Source organism: Condylura cristata, unplaced genomic scaffold (assembly GCF_000260355.1).
Source record: "Condylura cristata isolate star-nosed mole 26May11 unplaced genomic scaffold, ConCri1.0 scaffold00029, whole genome shotgun sequence".
Taxonomy (NCBI): Eukaryota; Metazoa; Chordata; class Mammalia; order Eulipotyphla; family Talpidae; genus Condylura; species Condylura cristata.
The window spans coordinates 3,168,233-3,188,880 of record NW_004567130.1 but is presented as its reverse complement, the minus strand read 5'-3'; the positions used below and the strand labels follow the sequence as shown (position 1 = coordinate 3,188,880).

General features: G+C 55.4%; 1 protein-coding gene across 1 annotated transcript in view; it reads right to left on the bottom strand.

The window, feature by feature from the left end:
• Positions 1–1,425: 1,425 nt before the first annotated feature.
• The window catches only part of TMEM132C (transmembrane protein 132C), a 130,926-nt gene continuing 111,703 nt past the window's right edge, over positions 1,426–20,648 (bottom strand). The window contains exons 4-8 of the mRNA XM_012730790.1: positions 11,346–11,489; positions 7,403–7,608; positions 6,794–7,067; positions 4,976–5,167; positions 1,426–3,208 (exon numbers count right to left, since the gene is read on the bottom strand). Coding sequence (XP_012586244.1) covers positions 2,036–3,208; positions 4,976–5,167; positions 6,794–7,067; positions 7,403–7,608; positions 11,346–11,489 — 1,989 coding nt within the window. The 3' untranslated portion in view covers positions 1,426–2,035. The remainder of the gene's footprint in view (positions 3,209–4,975; positions 5,168–6,793; positions 7,068–7,402; positions 7,609–11,345; positions 11,490–20,648) is intronic.

Below are 20,648 nucleotides of genomic sequence, written 5' to 3'. Positions count from 1 at the left end.
TCCGTGGGGGTCCTTAAGGGTGACATGTCCTTAGGGGTGTTCTGGATGTAGCAGGTGCTCCCCAGGACTTTGTTTTGGGAGTTGGCTTTGTGCCCTCTGGGGCATAGGGAACCATTCAGGCTTAGGATAGAAAAAAGGAGCCTTTTCCCATCACGAGACCCTGCCCCCCTGAAATGGCCAGGGAGACTTCCAGGGTGGCCAGAGGCCTTACAGAGGCCAGGAACCCAAGCCCCTCTTTTCTGCTGAGAGGCTCACATGGTCCCAGGGCGATAGAACTACTGAGTCACCCCGACATATTCAGTCCTACTGTAGACATGGTGGTTTCCTGTCCTAGCAGGGAGCTTCCTGCCTCCCCACAATCTCGGGGCTCAGGGCTTTGGGCACTGAGCTTCATGCCCAAAGCAGCCAATTCTCCCACAGTCCCCAGTGTCCTGGGCAGAGGTGTAGCAATTCGGCCTGTACTGCGTGGCAGGAGGTGGCCGGCTCCGAGTGGACAGTCACAGCCTGCCAATTCCATCCGCTTTTCTGGAGAAAACACCCGCACCTTGGTGGGCGTCTGGGATGAGAAGCCTGGGGGGATTTTCAGGTGCAGATCCACTACCTCTGGGCAAATTCTCAGGGTCAGAGAGCAGGTCAGAGGGGTGTAGGGTCAGACTGCGTGAGTGGACACGCAGCTGTTTAGGGACTGTGGACTTTCTGAAGCTGTGTGGCGAGGGGAGGACATCAGGGTTGAGTGAAGAAGGGAACACCCACCACATGCTGACGTGTCGAGCCATGGAAAGCACTTTAATGACAATTGGCATCACAGGTATAAATAAGTGTCTCTTTTCCATCTGGAACATGTGTTAGAAGTTTCTTTCGAAAAGGTTCAGCTAAGGTTACGAGGCTCCAAGGACCCTGTCTTAGCTACTGATTTTAGTAATTAAAAAAATAAAAGCAAGAAGCATCTCTGTGTCCTGCCGCAGCTCCCACGGGACCCCCCAGTCTCCAGCCCGGCTCCCCCGGGTCAGAGCCACCCACACTGGCCTCGTGCAGAGGGCAGCACTGACCTCTGGTTGCAAGCGCTTTGTGCTGCGCTGCTGGGCACGGAGCTGAGAACACAGCAGGTTGGCAATCTGACACAGGTTTCTCTCTGCGCTGCTGCTGGGTCAGCCCTCCTGCGGGGGGGGGGGGCTGCCCCCCCTCAGTGTCCGTCCTTCACCACTCTGCTGTCCGGCTGCCCCACGAGGCTGATGCTGACCAACTTGTGGATGGAGCTGGTCCCATGTGGCCGCCCCCTCGGTACGGGATGGGGTGCTGGCTAGTGAGCCCCTGTGCAGGCCCCTCCCTGGGCCAGGGGCTGGTCAAGGCAGCCCCCCCTCCCCCCACCAGAGACCGTGAGTTAAACCTGCAAATATCAACAGGCTGGAGGGACACAGAAAAACACCCAACTCACTAATAAAAGGACAAATTCATTGTCATGTTCCCAAGAATTCGCCAAATGAATAGGAAGGTAATTTGTATTTCATTCAATCCGCAGAAATAAACACTCAATGTAAAATCAAACGGCATCTAGGGCACGACGAGAAGGAAGGGGTGGGGCAGGGGCGTGTGGGAAGAGGAGGGAAGATGACCGGGTGTGGGCAGCTGACCTTGCCAGCTCACCTTCCCGGGGTACGGGAGCGTGGGGGACAAGGCCTGCCCCTTGCGCACCCCACTTTTAGGTTTAGCTTCTTAATTAGAAATATAAACAGATGATTATGTCGGTCTCTTTTTATTTGTCTTTTTGCATTTTTTAACAAATAATTTTTGGTAGCTCGTTTGTGTTCTATCACGGTTCATAAAATAATAACTTTCCCACTTTGCTCCGCCTGCTTCAACAGCTCCCTCCTGGGCCTGTTCCTTGCCCTCCCGGGCCCCGCCATCTTGGATGCTAAGAAACCTTGGTTATAAAAAGTCCCTTCTGGCTGCAGAGCTCCAGGGGTCCAGTCCTGCAGGGACACCCCCACCGGGTGCCCACCCCCCGCCCCACCCCCGGAACCGCAGACCCTGGGCCCTACACCTTATCCTTGAGCTTCTCCAGATAGTCTCTGAACTCCGCGGGGGTGCCCGCCTGGGGGCAGCCCCACTCCACACCCTCACTGTGGCCGCCCAGGATGGAGTTCACAGTGGGGCAGCCGTCATCAGAGGGGATGGTGGTGAAGGTGGTGAACTTCACCTTCTTCCTCTTGGAGGTGGGTGAGTGTGGCGCCTCTGGCCTCTGCTCTCGGGCTGGCCTGTCCACTGCCCTGAGGCTCTGGCTGGGTCCTGGCGGCTGGGAGCCACCGTTGAGCAGCAGGCGGTTGTTCTCCTCGCTGCCCCCCAACCCCCGGTCGAGGACGGTCGTGTGCTCGGCGGGTGGACAGCCATCGCCCACGCTCTCCAGGAGCTCGGCCTCGTTGCCCAGCCACACCCAGTCGTGAGAGTGGGTCATGGAGGCCTGTGCCTCCAGGGGCACCTGCTTGTGCCTGTACTTGAGCGCGAAGGTGGCACAGTTGATGAGGAAGACCAGGATGGCCAGGCAGAAGACACCCAGCAGCGCGTACATGCCGATCTCCAGGTCACTCAGGCCCCGCGGTGTGGGCACCAGGCCGTTCTGCAGCCCAGCCCCCACCTGGGGCAGGTCCACCTGGGCCGGGAAGTTGGTGAAATCGAGGGGGATGGTCTGCAGCTGGCCCTCTCCGGGCAGCCTGTCGGGCCGGCCGGCCCTGGCCGCTTTGTCCTGAGGGGCCCGGGCCGTGGTGCTGGGCCTGCGCAGGGCCCCTTCCTGGCGCTCCAGGGAGGGACTGCCGTGCAGGGGGTCCTGGCCCTCGCGCTCGGGGTCCGGACCCCTGTGCCGCCGCTCGCTGGCGTGGTTCTCAATATCACTCCCATCACTGTCCCCACCAGGGCCGCCATCGGCCTCACTGGGGCCAAACTTGACCCCGACGTGGCCAACACCGACAGCCAGGACACTCTTGCGCTTGGACTTCTGGCAGGCCTCCGCGATAGTCATGTCTACCCGCACCAGCGGCCCCTGGCCCTCCCCTTCGGCCACCACCACAGGCCACTGTGGAGAGCGGGCCTGGGGGGTGGACACAACAGCTTCATCCAGAGAGGTGGCCGTCAGGGTGAAGTCCTTGGCATCGTAGATGTCCAGGACCGCTACGGAGCCATCGCTGAACTGCAGCCATGTGCTGACTACGGCTTCCTGCAGGGGGACAGGTGGTTAGGACACTTGTGGGGCACGGATCTTCCTGGGGAGCCCAGCCAGACCCTCTGGAGCCAGCTCTCAGGGCCCTATATCCACAGAGGGTGAGCCTGGGGAGGACATGCTGGCCTTAGCACAGCAGCAGGCCCTCCAGCACCTCTTACGGCCCCCAAGCCTGGGGGTGCAGTCAGGTCCCACCACATCATGAGGTCAGCCATGATGACCAGGGTTTTGTCACCTCAGCTTGAAGCTGAGAGACTTCTCTGGCTGGGGGCAGAGGGGAAGACTCACTGCATGAGGAGAGTCAGGCACAGAGCTGGAGCTGAGGACGATGGAGTGATACAGGCTGTGGGAGTCCTCAGGTTGTGAAAGGGGCCCACCTGCCGCTGACAATAGCAGACACCTCAATCTGCAAGGGCAGGCTCTGGAGCAGTGGGCAGGCCCCCACAGGGCAGCAGTCAACTGACCCTGTGGTTCAGCAGCCCAGCATGGACCCCCGTGAGCTGTCAGGTCTGTGCAGTGACACCCAGTGTGGGTGACCACACAGTAGGTGACCAGGCACCGTCTCAGCCCTGCACACAGTTCAGCGGCCACATGCCATCCACGCAGCTGGCAACCCTGTTTGTGCAGCCTTTGCATTGTGGTCTTGGGGCTCTCTGTCTCCCCTCACCGAGTGCTGCCACACCCACACCCTGCACATCATGTTCCCCCCCACCCAGAGACGCTGCCATCAGAGCAGGGGGGCACAGCAGGTCGAGCCTGTTTGGCCCCTGGGTCCTGTTCTTCCTGGCCCATCCCAGCCACAGCAGGATGCCCCTCCAGCAGTGTCCAGTCCTCTGTGGGGGGCTCCCTCTGAGCCTGCACTCCACCAGATGCCCCCACTGGTACACATCACCTGCAAAACCAGGGGCTTCCATCATGGGGGCAGAGTGGGAGCGGTTCTGGGCACTCTAGCTCTGTCTGTGCTCTTGCCACAGGCAAATGTCCCTGCAGGTCAGAGGAGCTGCCCACCTATGGGGTGGGTGGCAGAGACTTAGCCAGAGCAGGTGGGGGCCTCGCTTGCTTTCCTTTGCTCCTTCATTATCTGTCCAGCCCAGCTCAGGGAGTCTTCGCTGACTCAGCCAATACTTGCTGGGGACCCACTGTGTGCTGGCTGAGATGGACACCTACTATGCGCTGACTGTGACTTAGAGGGAGCCTCTGTCCAGTGCTCACTTCCCTACAAGCTTGCATTCCATGGCAGGGCCACAGAACCAACAATCACACACAGCCGTGTGTGACTGGCATGGTGAGGTCTGGGGGGGGGGGGGGCAGTGCTGAGCTGAGAGGGAAGGTCTTCACGGGGCAGCAACCTCTTGGCTGAATGCATGGTGTGGGGAAGGGCACCGACAGCTCAGTCTGAAGGGAGCTCAGTGGGAGCTCAGTGGGAGCTGCCTGACATTGGAGCGACAAGGGCAGAGGGTTGTGCAGGGCCGGGTGGCAGGACACGCGGACATGGGGAATGCAGACTTCCTGGTACAAGGGTAGCCACGAAGGCTATCACAGGGCCTGGGACTTAAAAGAGCTCTGTATTCTGGAGAGAGATGAGGTGCAGGTGAGCAGGCCACCTGAAGCTTGCAGAGGGGGCCGGGGACCACCCACCTTTGCACTGGCCCTCAGGTATAAGTGGTGCCTGGTCTGTGGTGAGCTGGCCTCCATGCTGGACGTGGGTGTCTCCTGCCCTGCTGCCCTCCCCTCCTGCCTCCCCATCCTGGCATCCAGCCTTACCTGTTTGGGGGTCCGCAGCAGCTCATCTGCCGTGGCCACAGCTGTGATAGTCTTGCTGTTCTCCCCGCTGGGGTACAGGGTGGCAGACAGCCCTGCCACAAGCTGGATGGCCAAGTCTGTCACCGATACCTTGTCATCCAGCACGGTCACCGTCTTCTCTGCCAGGATGGAGTCAGATAGAGGGGACAGCACCTAGGCAGGGCACACAGACAAATCCAGCACACGACTCCAGATGTGGCGCCCTTCTCCATGCCTCCGACATTCCTAGAGGCCCAGAATCCAGGACAGGGGGAAGGTGCCCTATATCTATTCCACCACAGACACTGGGCCTCTGTGAGAACCAGAGACCGTCACTTTAGTTCTACCTGCTGGAAAATTAAAATAAAAATGAACAAGGAGGCCTCCTTGTGCAGTGCGCAACCTGGCCAGCTGCACACGGCTGCTGACCAGACTCATGAGGAGTTGCCCAGAAATATACTCCATGTAGCCTGAATCCCACTTGACAGGCACCCAGCGTTTACTGGGGGAACTGGATTGTAAACACTTTGCCCCCAGCTCCCAACATAATATGCCCTCTGCTTCTTCTCAGAAGCCAAATGTTGCACTTGCACTGCAAGGTCATGTGGCAACGGTGTAGTAATCATTTCTACACATAGTGGTGGGATGTGGGTTCAGAAGGACATTCTAGGAGCTGGGGAAAGGCCCTCCATGCCCCTGCCATCTGTGCTGAAATCCCACCTCCTCCAGGCAGACCTTTTGGATTCACTATCTGATCACTACAGTAAAGTGACAGTCACAGTAAAGCAAGCCCCAGGTGGGTTTTGGTCTCCCAGTCCTGGGAGAGTCACATTTACACTACACTGGTCTGCGGCATGCATGTCAGCATTCCATCTCAGAAGACAACAGAGAGGCCATAATTGAAAAAAAAAATTGCTGGAAAGGGCCAGCCATCTGGGAGCTGTTGTTTTTTTGCTGGGAGAAGGTCTTGTGAAAAGTGCCTGTTCTGTGAACCTCTGTGCATTTTCTCAAGCTAAAGACAAGCACAGGGCATTGAGGGGCTTGTTGAAAGGGTGAGCAATGAGAGGAGAGGAAGGTGGTAGGAGCAATGCCCAGGGGAGTGAGGCATTTTCTTAGGGGTGTCAGTGCAGAGACTCAGGTGGGATGGGCCTGGGGGAGGGGATGGGAATGGAAGAGTCTGCAGTGAAGAGGTCATGGGGCGGGGGCAGTGTGGCAACCATCAGTCTCAATTCTGCTCGGAGGGAGACCGGAATGACAGGGCTCTGGTTCCAGGCTTGTGGTGTCCGCAGAATACCTCCACATAGGTGAGAACTGGACACAGGGGCTCACCCTTGCATCATCCCAGGTTTGCCTTCTTTGGGAACCATCAACAGGTGCCTGGCAGCCACCTGCTGCTGTCCATGGTGCTGAACCTCTTGGTTATTATCAGGCTTCCTTCCTTGTATATCTGGCTGGGCCTGGCCCTGGCAGGTGCTACACAATCAAGGCCACTCTTCTGGATGGAGGATGAGGTGTGCTCTCCCCACCCCCACACAAAGCAGACCCACAGAGTCCACAGCAAGTACACCCTGAATGAAGAGGAGTTAATAGCAGAGGCTGTGGGACATGTGGGTCTGGGTGCCAATGTCATCTCTATCCACCCCTCATTCATTTCCTCAATGTTGATCAGTGAGAGTGGAGAAAATTCCGGGTGCTTGGGGATACAGAAGTGACCCAGGCAGACAGAAACCCCTGCTCTCCTGGGGCTCCACTACCCCCATGCACGTTGAGCAGGCAGGACCCCCGTCTCCAGCCTCCTACCTGGATGGTGGTCATCCCAGCCTCCCGCCCGACCAGGATCCTGCTGTCTTCAAGTGTGGCCACATGTGGCTCCTCCAGCTTCATGAAGTCGGCCACCAGATGGGTGATGTCCACCTGCCAGTCTGGACTGAGCAAGTGGCTGGGTGGTTCCCAAGGGCCGGCACCCTCAGCCACAAACTGAGTGAGCACGCGCACCGTGGCACGCTGGTACTGCAAGGCACAGCCCCGGCCTCGCCGCTCATCCTCGTCCTCGTCCTCACTGTCACGTGTGGGCCTGGAGAAGGAGGGTCTCAGCTTTAGGGAACAAGTCAAAGGGACTGTGCCACTCCAGTCCCCAGAAGCAGCTTCAAGGCAGCCTGCAGCCACCTGGGTATAGTGGCTACACTGTATGGATAAACAGAGCTTATATTTGCTGCATAGTCATATGTGTTAGTGGCTACCACATCAAATAGCATGATTCTAGAACATTCTGCCACTGCAGGAAGTTCTATGGGGAAGAGATGTATTTCACTCTGGAGATGTGCCAGGGCCCATTCTGAGCTCTTGCATCATGAGCAATTCTAATCTCATAATGCTGAAGCAAAACTTAATGATCCCCATCCAGCTCACCTCTTACTGGTCATGATGGGGACCCTCCAGCCTTTAATCTGGTTGAGCTCTGTATCAGACACCTCAATCTGTAGGGGCAGCCGGGGTACCCACACAGTGATGTGCAGAGGGGCACTCAGGTACTGGTATGTGAAATTCACCACCACATCCACCTTCCCTTTCATCTCTTTGCCGTTGACAAAGACGTAGTCACAGCGGTCGGACACCTGCAGAGGCAGAGAGGATGAGGAGACACTCGTGGGGTCCTGGGGGCCACTCTTCCCAGTGTATCCTTTTCTTTTGTAAAGCGCACATGTTCAATGCAGGGTCTTCCAATGCAGAGCCTGAGGCAAGGATTCAGTGCAGCTGGCTTACTTGGGAGGTGGCCGAGAGAGCATAGGGAGGGAGACAGGAAAAGGAAAAGCCAAAAAGACATGCAGTTTTCATTGGCTGTTGTGACCACTGGGCTATGGGATCACATGAAATTCTACACACTCATCCACCTGAAAACAAGAGGTGGGCACATTATCCACCAGCTCCTGCCTCTGGCGGAGCAAGTGAGGGCTGCTCTACAAGTTCATGCCCTTGCACGTCCAGGCTCAGGTGCTGGCCCGTGGCATCTGAGGAGACCTAGCAGAATGCAGCTAGAAGTTCAATTTGGTGCAGTCACAAAGTGGAAATAAACTCACATGGAACTGCAGCTGAGACTGTCACTTTGCATCAGAGAGGCCACATGCAGCCCTCTGCCTCCAGCACTTGGGGTCCCCAGGGCTCACGCAGACCCTCCTCCTAAGCAGGATTCTCAATGTTCCAACTCCCCACTCTCCCCCAGCACAGCCCCGTGGGTTGCCAGGATACCTCCGTCTCCATACTTGTAGCTCCCCTGATCCAGAGCTGTGTGACCTCATTCAAGTGTTCCTGGGAGGCACCCCCAGCCTTCTAGGATCACTATTGTATTTGCATTGTAATATTCTTCCCATGTATGAATGGCAGAGTCGCATTAGGGACCAAGTTTCCTTCCTGCATACTTCTCCTCTCCCCATCTGTAGACTATAACAGAGGTAACAAACGTGGACACTGTGATAGGTGTCCCCAGGAACCATGAACATTCCATGAGCCCCTCTGCCAAGGTCTTGGCAATAGTTAAGAAGCTAAAAATTAGACTGGGGTTATGTTCTGTTACCTGAGAAAATTGAAAACTGAAAATAGAAGTTGGGTTATAGAGAAATAACATCATCCATCTTACATAATGAAGTTTATGAAATGTGATTTTAACTGACCCCATGAGTCCATATCACCCTTAAACTATGAAATCCTCAAAGTCAAGAAGTATGTGCTTTTCATCTTTGATCATTTGACTCCTTATGATAGTTACTCATGACACCGGAGCTCAGGCAAATGGATACTGAAAGGACAGAAGTGTGGGTGGGTGGGTGGGTGGTGGATATGTACATGGAAGTGTACATGGATGGATGGATGACGGATGGGGGGTTGGATGGATTCAGGATGGATGGAAGGAGGATGGATGGATGGAGGGTGAAGGATGAAGGATGAAGGATGGATGGAAGGAGGATGAATGGATGGATGGATGGATGGGAGGATGGATGGATGGGAGGATGGATGGATGGAGGGTGAAGGATGAAGGATGGATGGAAGGAGGATGGATGGATGGATGGGAGGATGGATGGATGGGTGGGAGATGTATGGCTGGGAGGATAGATGAACAGGGCCCCCTTTCGTGGAGGTGTTTGCTTCAAAGCAACAAAAGATCGTGGGGGCAAAAGAGGGGTGTGAGAGATTGAGAGAAGATGGAGACAAGAGCAGCAGAAACATAAGAAGTTAACGTGAAAGCTCCCCAAAAGCTGTCAAGCAGTGCTTCCTGACCTTCTGGGGTCACAGGCTCCTTTGGAAACACATGCGAAGCTGCTCCTGGCCTGTGCATCCCATTCGTGTACCATTTCAGAGTTAATGAAATCGCTCATGGCCCTTCACAGAGCACTTCCCGCACTCAGCCATAATTACCAATTTGCTTATCTGTCTCCTGTCCAGATTGTAGGCTCTGGAAGGAACAGCGTCCCTTTCGGGGGGTCCGTGGACCCAGTTCAATAACACCCGATGCTGGGCAATGAAATCTTCCCTTTCCCCAGCTTCCAGTAATCTTGGATGGCTACTCAGGGCCCAATTTTTATCTTCAGCTCATGCTCTTGCTTGGAGGGGCAGCTGGCGAGGGCCGGGCTGAGAGAATTTCCTCCATCTGCCGGGGACAGCAGTGGGGAACAGTTGGGAGGGGAACACGTGACCACATCTTCACGCTCTTGGTCAAGAGGGGTTTGAAAATGTTTACATGCTGATTAAGGGAGGAAACCAATTTCAGTAGCTCCCTCAGACTTGTCATTAGCATGTAAACACTGTCCTGGACCCACACAGCATTAGCATAATAGCCCAGCAAGAGTGATATCAGTAATCACTTCTTTAATCAATGTTGTAATTTACAGACCATTGACTTTCCTCATTTATTACCTTCCCAGCCGCTGGTGGGAGGGAACCTGGCCACTCCAGAATATATAAATAATTAAAAGGAACACAAGGAAGGGTCCGGCATTGTAGTGCATGATGGAGCCACACTGCTGCTGTTCCAGAAGATGCTGTCAAGGTCCGGGGCCCTCCAGGGCTGTGTCCGTCACCTCCTAAGTGGCCCACAGTGGGAGAGGCTAACTGAGCTGGCTCGACTGTGCACAGCAGCACCAAGGCCCCTCAGGGATCTTCTCAGCCCTTGTCTTTGCTCTGGGATCTCTTTACTCATACTTGTGGGGGGCTGCCCATTGAGAACCCCATTTGCCTCTGATGCTGTAACCCTGCTGGTTGAGTGCATGGGAGCAGGTGGACTGGCCACGTGGTGGCTTGGAGCTGGTCATGGGGATTCCGACATAGCAGCCAATAGTCAGTGGATGCTTCCATAGCCACCCAGGCTCTGGAAACACCCAGTGACATCACCTGCTCCTAGGGAAGGGGGCTCTTTCTGAGGGGCAGCAAAGGCGTCTCTGGTCAACCTCGAATGTCTGAGACTTCTGTCTGAACCTCCGAGCTGAGCAGCTTCTCGGGGGTACGAACCAGGGGGGGCTTGTCAACACAAACTGTGGGCCTCGGATTCTACAGCTCTGGGGAGGGGACCCACTTCCAATAGGTTTCTGGGTAATGCTGATGCTGCAGGTCTGGGGACTGCTTTGCTTCTTGACTTGAGGCAGCTGCCTCTCTGTGGCTCCGTGGCCCTGTTTCTGCTTGGCTGCTGAGAACAGACCTGCTCCAGGGTGCACACAGACAGCCACTTCTTTCTCACAGCTCTGGGGCTTGAGTGTAGGCTCAGGGTGCAGCAGGATGGCAGAGCCCGCTTCCTAGCTCATTACACAATCTCCTTGCTGGGTCCCCATGGAGTGGCAGGGCTGGAGTTTTCTGGGGTCTCCTCTATCAGGTCTCCATTCTTGGGGCTCCACTCTGATGCCATCACAAGGGGGCTAGTGCTTCAACCCAAGAGTTAGGGCACACGGACATTCAGTCCAGAGGAGAGCCTCTCAGTGCAGTGCTGCTCCGTGCTGACCACCCTGTAACTGGCCTCTGCGTGCGCAGAGTGCAGCCTTGCCTACGTCTCCAGTGAGCCCCTCAGGTCTGGTGTGTGGAGAAATCAGTGACTCTGAGCCCACGCTATCTTGGGGTCCGTGTGGGGGTAGCTGGGCACCTGCTTGCCTTTCCAGGAAGGGCCCCCAGGGCACCTCCCACTTTGGGCTACAGGTTCAAAGCATCACAACTGATGAAACTAGGCTGGCACAAGGGCAGAACAGTGAGAAGCAAGGTGGATGACAGCGGCCCAAGTGAGGGGAGTCCGAGCCCCACTGTGCCCCGTGGCTCCCTGGGCCACCTGCTCAGCCAACACTGTCGTCCTTCCACATGGCCAGCGGTGTGCACTCACCTTGACCACGTCCTCGGCTGTGGACTTGCACTCCACCAACTCTGAGATGTCGGCCACTGTGCCGTCCTCCTCCACCGACACCACCTTGACGGGCACGGCCACCGTCTTCCCCGTGAGGATGGCCGTGTTCAGGATTTCTGTGTCCTGCCAAAGGAGCACATGCGCCTAGTTCAGGGGTATACTCTCCTTGTGGGGGCTGGGAGACTTCCAGGACCCGTCCCCTTGTGAGCCGGACACAGCAGCGCCGCCTCAGGCGGCGGCAAACGGGTCATCTTTGGGACAGTTTCCCAGCAAATTTAACAATTTGCTTTTGTGCCTGATGATGATGACAGAGTGGGTAAAGGTGGTGTGGACACACCGTGGAATACTACTCAGCCCTGAAGAAGAAGATATCTTACCACTGTGACAGTAAGGGTGGACCTTGGAGGGAAGATGTGCAGTGAAATAAGTAGACAGAGGAAGACAAACACTATGTGTTCACTCAGATGTGGAATGGGAAGAAAAAAATCCAACAAGCAAAACCAAAATAAACCTTTAGATGCTGACAATAGAAAGGTGGTTAGTGCTGGGGAAGATAAGTGGAAGGCTGATGGGTGGGTGGGGGCTGACACCTGGTGGTGGGTACGCTGAGAACCTATCCACTGAACGTCATCCAGTGTGGTCCCTAATGTCACCTCGATATATAAAAAAAAAAAGAAGTAAATGAATCTAAAATAAGCCCAAACCAAGACAGCAAAAAGCAATTTTTAGTCTGTGTACAATCACCTCTCTAATTTCCAATATTTATCCTTCTTCTCTTCTGCAAGTAGACATCTCATGCCAGCTGAGTTTCAGTTACCACAGAAGGTCTGGGCAAGTTGGGGGGAGGAACGTGACACTCCAGCCATGCAAGATGCCCAGGCAGCACCTGTGCACCTGCTACTTACCCATTAGAGGGACTTTTCAGTCATGAATAAGTTGAGGTTCTGGAGATGGGGAGACAACCTAGGATCCACTGTGATCACAGGGTCTTTGTGGGGGGACAGGAAATCAGAGGAAGTGAAGGAGGCCAGGCGAGGGAGGCCAAGGAGAGATGGGATCACGACCTGGGAGATGTGGTATCCCCTAAAGCTGAAAGGGCACGACTTCTTCCCTGAAGCTCTAGGTGGGGTCCACCTGCATTTTAGCCCCACTGGGCTCATGACTTCTGGTAGCCAGAACATCAACATCTGGGCTATTTGTTAGAGTAGCAACAGGACACAGGTGCTTTGGGAGATGCTGGTCACTCACAGGGTCAAAGAAACAGCCACAGACGGTTCTGGGGAGGAACGGTCTCTGGGGGAGACCGAGCTCTGTGGGGCTGTGGGAGGTCTGCGTGCTCCCCCTCAGGGAGGTGCCTGTCCCTGTGCAGAGAGGAGTGGGCCCGAGGCTGATGACCGTCTCCTTCCTAGACAGGCCAGTCTCGGGGGACCTCCGGCCCCTGCTGACCCCAGCCGCCCTGTACCCCTTACCACACCACGGCAGCCTCTGCTGGCTTCCCCCCACCACAGGGGCCCAGGTCACCGGCCAGCTCAGCCCTAAGAACACCGCAGGGACCCCACGTCCATTTCCAGGTTCATTGCAGGTAGTGAGCGCGAGTACCACCTCCACATGGCCCCCACAGGACGCACAGCTAATGGCTTCACAGAGCAGCAGGAGCCCGGCAGGTTAATTGGGGCTGGTTTCTAATGGCCACTGCAGACCCACACGCCCACGCACCACTGCACCACACACCCAACACACCCCACAAACACCACACACACAACACACCACACACACACCACAGATACCACATACCCGCAGACCACACCGCACCACACTACACACACCACACACGCACCCCCCACATACCACAACACCACCCCACATACTCACAGACACCACACACCCACACATGCACCATGCACGCCACACACCCACACTGCACACTCCCCATACCCTGCAAACATACCACACACACACACGCACACGCACACACGCTCTGTCCCGTAACACCCTTCATCTACACTGAGCACAGTGAGGTGGCCACTGCTGGGCACCTGGGCCCTCACCGGCTGGCACCATCCAGGAGCAGAGAGTCAGAGTCTCCAGTAAACTGGCCTCACGCCTCGGCTCCGGGACAGACGCCACGTGGCGCAGGGAAGATCCCGCCACGTCCAGGGCGTGAGGCTGCGGTATGGCTGCCTGCTCTGTGCCTCCCAGTCTGTGGGACCTGGGGTCCCTCTCTTAACTGGGATCTGCATTTCATTTTGCAGATTAGGGGTTCGGACACCAAACCCTGGAAGCCTGAGACCCTCCAGCCCACAGATGCTGCTATGCGCCAGGCGGGTCTTGTTGCCGGGCATAAAGCAGTGGCTGGGGGCCCGGGCCTGCTCTGGACAGGGGCGTGGGGGGAATGCTGGTGCCAGCAAGGCCTCTCAGTGGCCACCATCCAACTCGAGTCAGTCTCAGCAAAAATGGGGCCCTTGGCCTGGCCTAGCTCTGTCACCCCAGACTCCCTCCCAGATTCTACCCAGTAAGGTCCTCAAAACACAGAATTACTTTCTGACCCGAGGCAGTCATGGGCTGCTCCCCGGGGTGCAGAGCCAGGCCCTCTCACACAGCAACAGAGTTAGCCAAGGAAAAAATACCCCAGGCAAACTAGGGTGTTTTCCCAAAGAGTCTGACAAGATGCTCAGCACCCCAATCTGGGACACGGCAGCTTAGACCCTGGGAGTCCCTTCTGCCTGCTGCCTGAGGACACACTGGAGGGTGAGGAGACCCCACCCTCGGGCACCATAGGTCGGATGGGAACTGCCAAAGACACAATGGGAAGGCACAGAGGTTCCCGGGTTTCGGCCAGAGCTGCCCCCACCCCCGCCCCACGCATCTACCCATCTGTACCTGGGAGGACTCGTGCCCAGGGCTCTGTTCCTGTATGCAGGGCCCACTCTGCCATGTGTGGAAACAGCCCACATCTGTCTGCAGCGGAGGTCAAAGGAGCCCTGCATGGGAAAGGGCTAGCTGCTGCCACTACCCCTAGCTGCTGCCCACACTCGGGGGGCAGGGGGTTTTGCAGGGCATCGTGTTGAGATGGGGGCCACAGGCCCTCTCGCCTTTCTGGGGTTGGCCCTGGGTGTGGAGTTGGACCCATGGGGCAGCGGAGCTGGGGGCCGCCAGGGGTCAGCGATGTGACGGGGCATCAGGGCCATGGATAAGGTGTGCCCAGGGCAGAAGTGGAGGCTGGGCTGGATGCCACCAGCTCTGGGTTCCTGGCACGCGCTGAGAGCCGGGTCTCTGTGTTCGCAGCGCAGGCGCTAGAGGCAGCCAGGTGGGGGACAATGATGACCTGACTGGTCATCTCCCCCACATGCCCATGCAGCGCTCACACACCTTAACTACGCATGATGTTACCATGTCAACATATCTCAGTAAAACTGGGGGAAGGCTGCATCCTCCTGGTGCAGTCTGTCACAGGGGTTCCCTGGGAAAAGGGGAGGCTCCAGGTTCCCTGCCCCCCCCCCCCGCCCCGGAAAGAGGGTGGAGCTGAGCAGAGGAGAGAGGAATCTGGAGAGGAGACTGAGAAGAGGGAATCAGGATGGAGCCAGAAGGAGGCCTGAGGGAGGCACAGGGAGCAGGGAGCATGTGAAGAAACTGTCTTGTTTCATGGCCCAGGACTGGTGGAAACAGATGTGGGTGAGAGACCCGTGGGGAGGTGACTATGGCAATGTTTGATTTTGATTTTGATCTTTTCATCCCAGACTTATCTGGCCATTTCTGACCCTTTTCTATGGGCCCCGGCTGGAAGGTGATTTAACCTTGTGATGGGCTTTCAGGCCTCGTTTTGGGCCAATCCCTTTTGGGTGGACTTTTACCCATGAGGGGAAGAGTGACTTTGGGTGTTTGTTTTAGGAACTATATTCTTTATATTTGCTGTATTACACATTAATTGTATTAAAGTTCCTTTCCATGAAAGCTCTTATGTCTTGTCTTGAGGCGGCGGATGGCAGAACCTATGTAGAGCAGGCAAGTTCAGGGCGTTCAGGAGTGCCTCTCTCCCTGCCCTGTGGCAAATTCCTCAGCGTTGGTGCTGTGACCACATCACATCCCCTCTTGGGCAGTGGGCAGCCACGGCCAGGGTGGTGCTTTCTGTGCGTGGACGCTTCTGCTGCTTCTCCTGCCCTCCACCCCCACAGCGTAACCCAGAGCATTGCGTTGTGGGAAGGATCAATAAAACCAGGTACTTACAGTCACAGCCACTTCAGATTTGGAAAAGGCCTGAGATCTTTTCTGTTTTTGATTTGTCTTCATACATGTAAATTGGTTGGGCTGTTTTCTGTATTTTTACAAATTGTAGTTTAATGTTTAAATAAGAGAAGTGCAGATTCCTCTTGTCGGCCTGAAGGCTGTGCTGTGCATGGACGCAGAGCTTTTAGGAAAACAAGGCTGGCCCAGGGGGTGGAGGTTTGTCCCAGGTGGGGAGTGAGGTGCCCCAGCAGACGGCCCACACCCCACATTGAGCCAGAGAAAGAAGGAAACCTCAGCACATGCCCAGTGCCCTCTGCAGGTCCAGGTCTTAGAGCCCTGCTCAGCCTCACCACTCCCCTTCTGTCTCCTTCTGTCTGGTCTTCAGCTCCCCGTGGGGCAGGCACTGTCCTGTGTTCTGCCCATGACCAAAGGCCCACTGTGCGCTGGACTCTGGGCCACACTGGACAGGATGGTAGCTGGGTCTCTTTGGCAGCTGGCACCTCCTACATGCAGGCTGCCCTGGGGACTGGTGAGCCTGCCTGCAGTCCAGCTCCTCCCCAGGCCTTGAGGAGGTGAATGGAATTCTCCAGTCACAGTTGCAGATGTAGCTGGGCTTTGAGCAGTGCTGGGTTGGGCAGGGCAGGGAGCTGACAGGGTGCAGAGGCAGGTTAGGGTGGAAGTTCCGTTACCAGCTCATAGTTGACGCTGGGGTGGTGATGGACTGCTTCTGAGAACAGATTTTTGAAAAATAAATTAATTAAATTAATGCAAATGTTTGCAGAGAGGAAGGCACCAGCCACGGCCCACCAGGCAGCTTTCTCGGCACAGCTGGCTTCTGCAGGCTGATGAACAAGTTGCATGGGCCAGAGCCTGCTCATGGTCTGTTTTTATATGGACTCATAAACCAAGAATGATTTTTGCATTTGTCAAGGCTTAAAAAAAGAAAATATTCTACAGAGACTGCATGTCCCTGCAAATCTCAAACAACTCACTATCTAGCGCTTGACAGAAAAACTTTGCAAAGCTGTGAACAAGGACATTTCCCATAATGATGGGACACTTAGAACATTCCAGAAGGGCCTCTCCTCACCCTTGGTGTTCAGGTGATCCTTTCCTTAGCGCTGCTGATGTCTTCGCTTTCCCTCCTCCCCCTCCTCCTTCTCTCTGTATCTCCCTGTCATGTCTTCAGGGAAGGGGCATGTACTAGACTTGGGTACATTTGCATCGTGATAATTCGGTCTCATGGGGGAGACCTGGAGGCTCTGTACCCTGGAGAAGCAGAGGGACTTGTGTTAAACAGGAAGCTATGTTTGAATTGGGCCTAATTTTAAGCGGCTGATCATTTACAGAAGAGATTATTTCATGTTCCACACAAGTCTCTGCACACTCTCAGCTCCAGCAGGCTGGGGAGGGAGCCCTGGATAAGGAGAGGACTGGCTTTTCCAGACTCAGCCCAGGGGTAACTGCAAATGAGCTGCAGGAGAAGTTCTGAGTACACACCACCACCACCCCCATTTCATGCAGGCTGGGAGCGGGGAGGGCTGCTCCAGGCAGCTGAGCACCCACCCAGACGCAGGTTCTGGAAGGATCAAAGATCCAATTCCCAAAATCAAGAGAAGTGAGAGCAGAACTTGCCAGGGGGCAGGTCTTGGTGCTTCCAGGAGCCAAACCCAAGAGTGTCCCAGGCTGCCCGGTTCTGGGCAGGCACTCAACCCTGCCTCTTCGCCTGTTTCTTCATCTTGGAAATGGGGATTAGGACACTTTCTCCATGAGACGAGACAGGGGGGCCTCACAGCCCTGGCAGCAGCTCAGCTAGGGATGCAGAGGCAGCCGGCAGCCCTGGGGGTGGGGGGTGGGGGACTTGGCCTCGCCCCCACAATCCTGGGAAACTGAGGCCGAGATTGATGCTCCCAGTCTCACATCCTATTCCATACATCCCTTTGAGCACGGCCTGTAAGGGGTGAGCGCTCAGCTGTAGCTAATGGGCGCTAATTTAGCTGCCCTGGCGGCAGGTAGAGAACAGCTTAATCAGACATTCCATTCCATCAAGAGGCCCCACCAGCAGGACCCCAGGGGGCAGGACTGGGTTTGCTTCAGGCTTTGCAGCCTTGAGGCTGAACCCCAGAATGGGAACTGAAGGGGATGGGCTGTGGGCTGGAGAGGGGGAGGGGCTGGCATATCACCCTGAGGGGAGTGGGCCTAGGACTGGACTTCTAGAGAGTTACAAAGCCCCTCCTGTGGTAGAGAAAAAGATTCCTGCAGATTCTTGCCTGGCAGACTGGCAACTCTGCAGGGAGCTACACTGGGTCTCTAGTCTACAGCTCGCTCTCCCCTCCCTGATCTCGCTGCCCTCACGTTGGGTTGGGTGCCCGTGTGGGAACAGGCTGCATCTGTGGCTCCTAGGCGGGGAGGAGCAGGGCAATGGGTGAGCAAGCAGCTCCCCACAATGGGGCTCTCCCTCTGCCACCCGCCTAGAGCAGAGAGTCCCTGGCCTCACTCCCAGGCAGATAGCAAACGCCCCTGTCCCAGGCAGCACCTGGGGAAGAGGTGAGAGGGGTTGTGGGGGTGTGAACATGGCAACAGCAGAGATACCCCAGGTGAAATAAATGTAAGGGCCAGGCACCAGCCAAACAACGGCCGGGAAGAGCAGCTGCCCCAAGCAGAAGCAGGTATTCGGAGCGATCACCTCATGACTCGTTTGTCACCACCAGTTAACCCACCAGTTAACGCAAGCCCGAGCCACTTCCTTGTCAAAACTTTCCACCTGGCCATTTCTCCCTGCTACCTAGGCTTATAAAAACCCATCTTTCCCTTCCCTCAATGCGGCTTCTCTGACCTCAACTCTCTGTTGGGTCAGTGAACCTCGCCCGGGAGCACAGAAATAAACTTATTTTTGGCTTTACTGGCCTGGCTATCTCTTTGCGTCCACACTATTGTGCTGAACCTTTCAATAAAAACCCAAGATAGCACAGCAAAAGGGCTAATTGCCAGCCTCTGTCCACCTCTTCTTCCCTAGAAACCTAACTTTAATTCGAGGTGGTGAGGGGTGAACTTGTGACACGTTCTGGAACAAAGGTCCCCAGGGTGTGGTGTGCGGCCAGCAGCCTCAGCATCACCTTGTTAAAGATGCAAATTCCTGTGCCCACCCCACTCCTCTGGGACTCCCTGGAGGTAGAAGCCCTGGCCCTGGCTGAACAGTTCCTCCTGGTGATTCTGATCATGGCTGTTGAAACTGGAGGCAAACCTAGGCAAAGTGCTTGAGGAGCTTTGGAAATCTGCTTATGGGGCTGGACTCCAAAGAGGGAACTGTCTGTCATTCTTCCCTTTGGCTACCTGGAATACAGATACAATGGCTGGAACACCTGCAGCCATTTTGGACTATGAGGCCAACTTGGAAATGAGAGTCACCTGATGGGGTAGAAAGAAAAGGGAAGTCCAAATCTCTGATGACTAATGAGTGATCATGAACTTATGTGTGTGAAATAAGCTTCCAGTTGCCTTGAGTGCTTGCAAGTGTTTTCTGTCATACTCAGGCAACTCAGAAGCCAACTTGTGCCCATACTTCTGTGCATTCTTGAGCAAGTGAATGAAGACCGAACTGGAGCCACATTTCCAGTTTTGTAGCCATGAGAAGGCAAGTCCTCGGTGAGGCCTCTGCTGGCGGTAACAATCCCATTTGCCTCGGCTGCCGGTGGTGACAGAGTCTCTGCTGAGCAAGACTGACAGCAGGAGTATTGGGAAAAAAGGAGACTGACAATTCAGCCTAATTTACAGTAGCAGAAAAATGACTCCCAGGGGGCACATCGTTTTCCCAACTCATGGCATCCTAGTTAAGCTGATGACTGGGCCCAGGGCGCCAGCAGCCAATTGGTATACTGATTAGCGAGGGTGCTTGAGATGGGGGCTCTGGATTCCGGCAGACAGGCCCAGAGAAGTGCCATCTGATTAACAAGCTGACTTTGTTAGGTGCAACCAGTTATTTACATAATCCCATGAGTAGGAAAACATTATGTACACACACAGGCTCGGCAGGGGCAGCCTCACAGAATTCTGCCCGCTAATGTAATTTTGCTCCAACCAGGTCAGTGCAGACACCCAGCTTGGCTCACGGCCCCCTCTCAGTTTTTCTCATCAGGGAGAGAAGGAAACCTTATTACTCGAGTCCCCATGGCAGACCTGGTGGAGCTGGGCCAGCCCAGCCCTGCTGTTCACCAAATGATCTCTTCTTCTCCCATAGCCTAGAGAAAAGATCTCCAAGAGTTCTGCAAGGTTTTCTGGTAGAAATGAATTTAAAAATGCTACAGTGATGCTGGTGGAATGTGGAAACTGCCATTTCTTTTTTGCAGCAGCTTTGGGTCTAAAGGCGCAGCAAGGCCGGAGGTGCAGAGGTAGAGGTGGGAGGGCAGGGCCAGCAGGAGAGCTGCCTCCTCACACACAGAACACGAACAGCTTCCCCAGCAATAACAGCCTCCTCCCTGTTATGCTTTTTCCTCTTCTGTCTTTCTGTCTCCACTCTCTGATCTCCTCTCGAAATCAGCACAGGGGAAGTTGCTCCCACTAAGGGTCCAGCCCAGCATTCAGTAGAGAGCAATGAGACACACTTGCGATTGCAGTCCGGCAGCTTCCTGGCAGCCAGGATGTCTCGGTGTAGCCCATCAGCAATCAGAGGAGCATCTGACACTCAGGCAGTAAGCAAAGCCCTGCTAGGACACAGTGAGGACCAGCAGCAGCACCGCCATCACTACCACCATCATCAACATCACCATCATCACCACCATCATCACCATCATCACTACCACCATCATCATCACCACCATCATCACTACTAACATCATCATCATCATCACTATCATCACCACCATCACCACCATCACCATCATCACCATCACCATCATCACCTCCATCATCACCACCACTATCACCATCACCACCACCACCATCACCACCATCATCATCATCATCATCAACATCACCATCATCACCACCCACTACCATCATCATCATCATCATCATCACCATCATCACCACCCACTACCATCATCATCATCATCATCATCA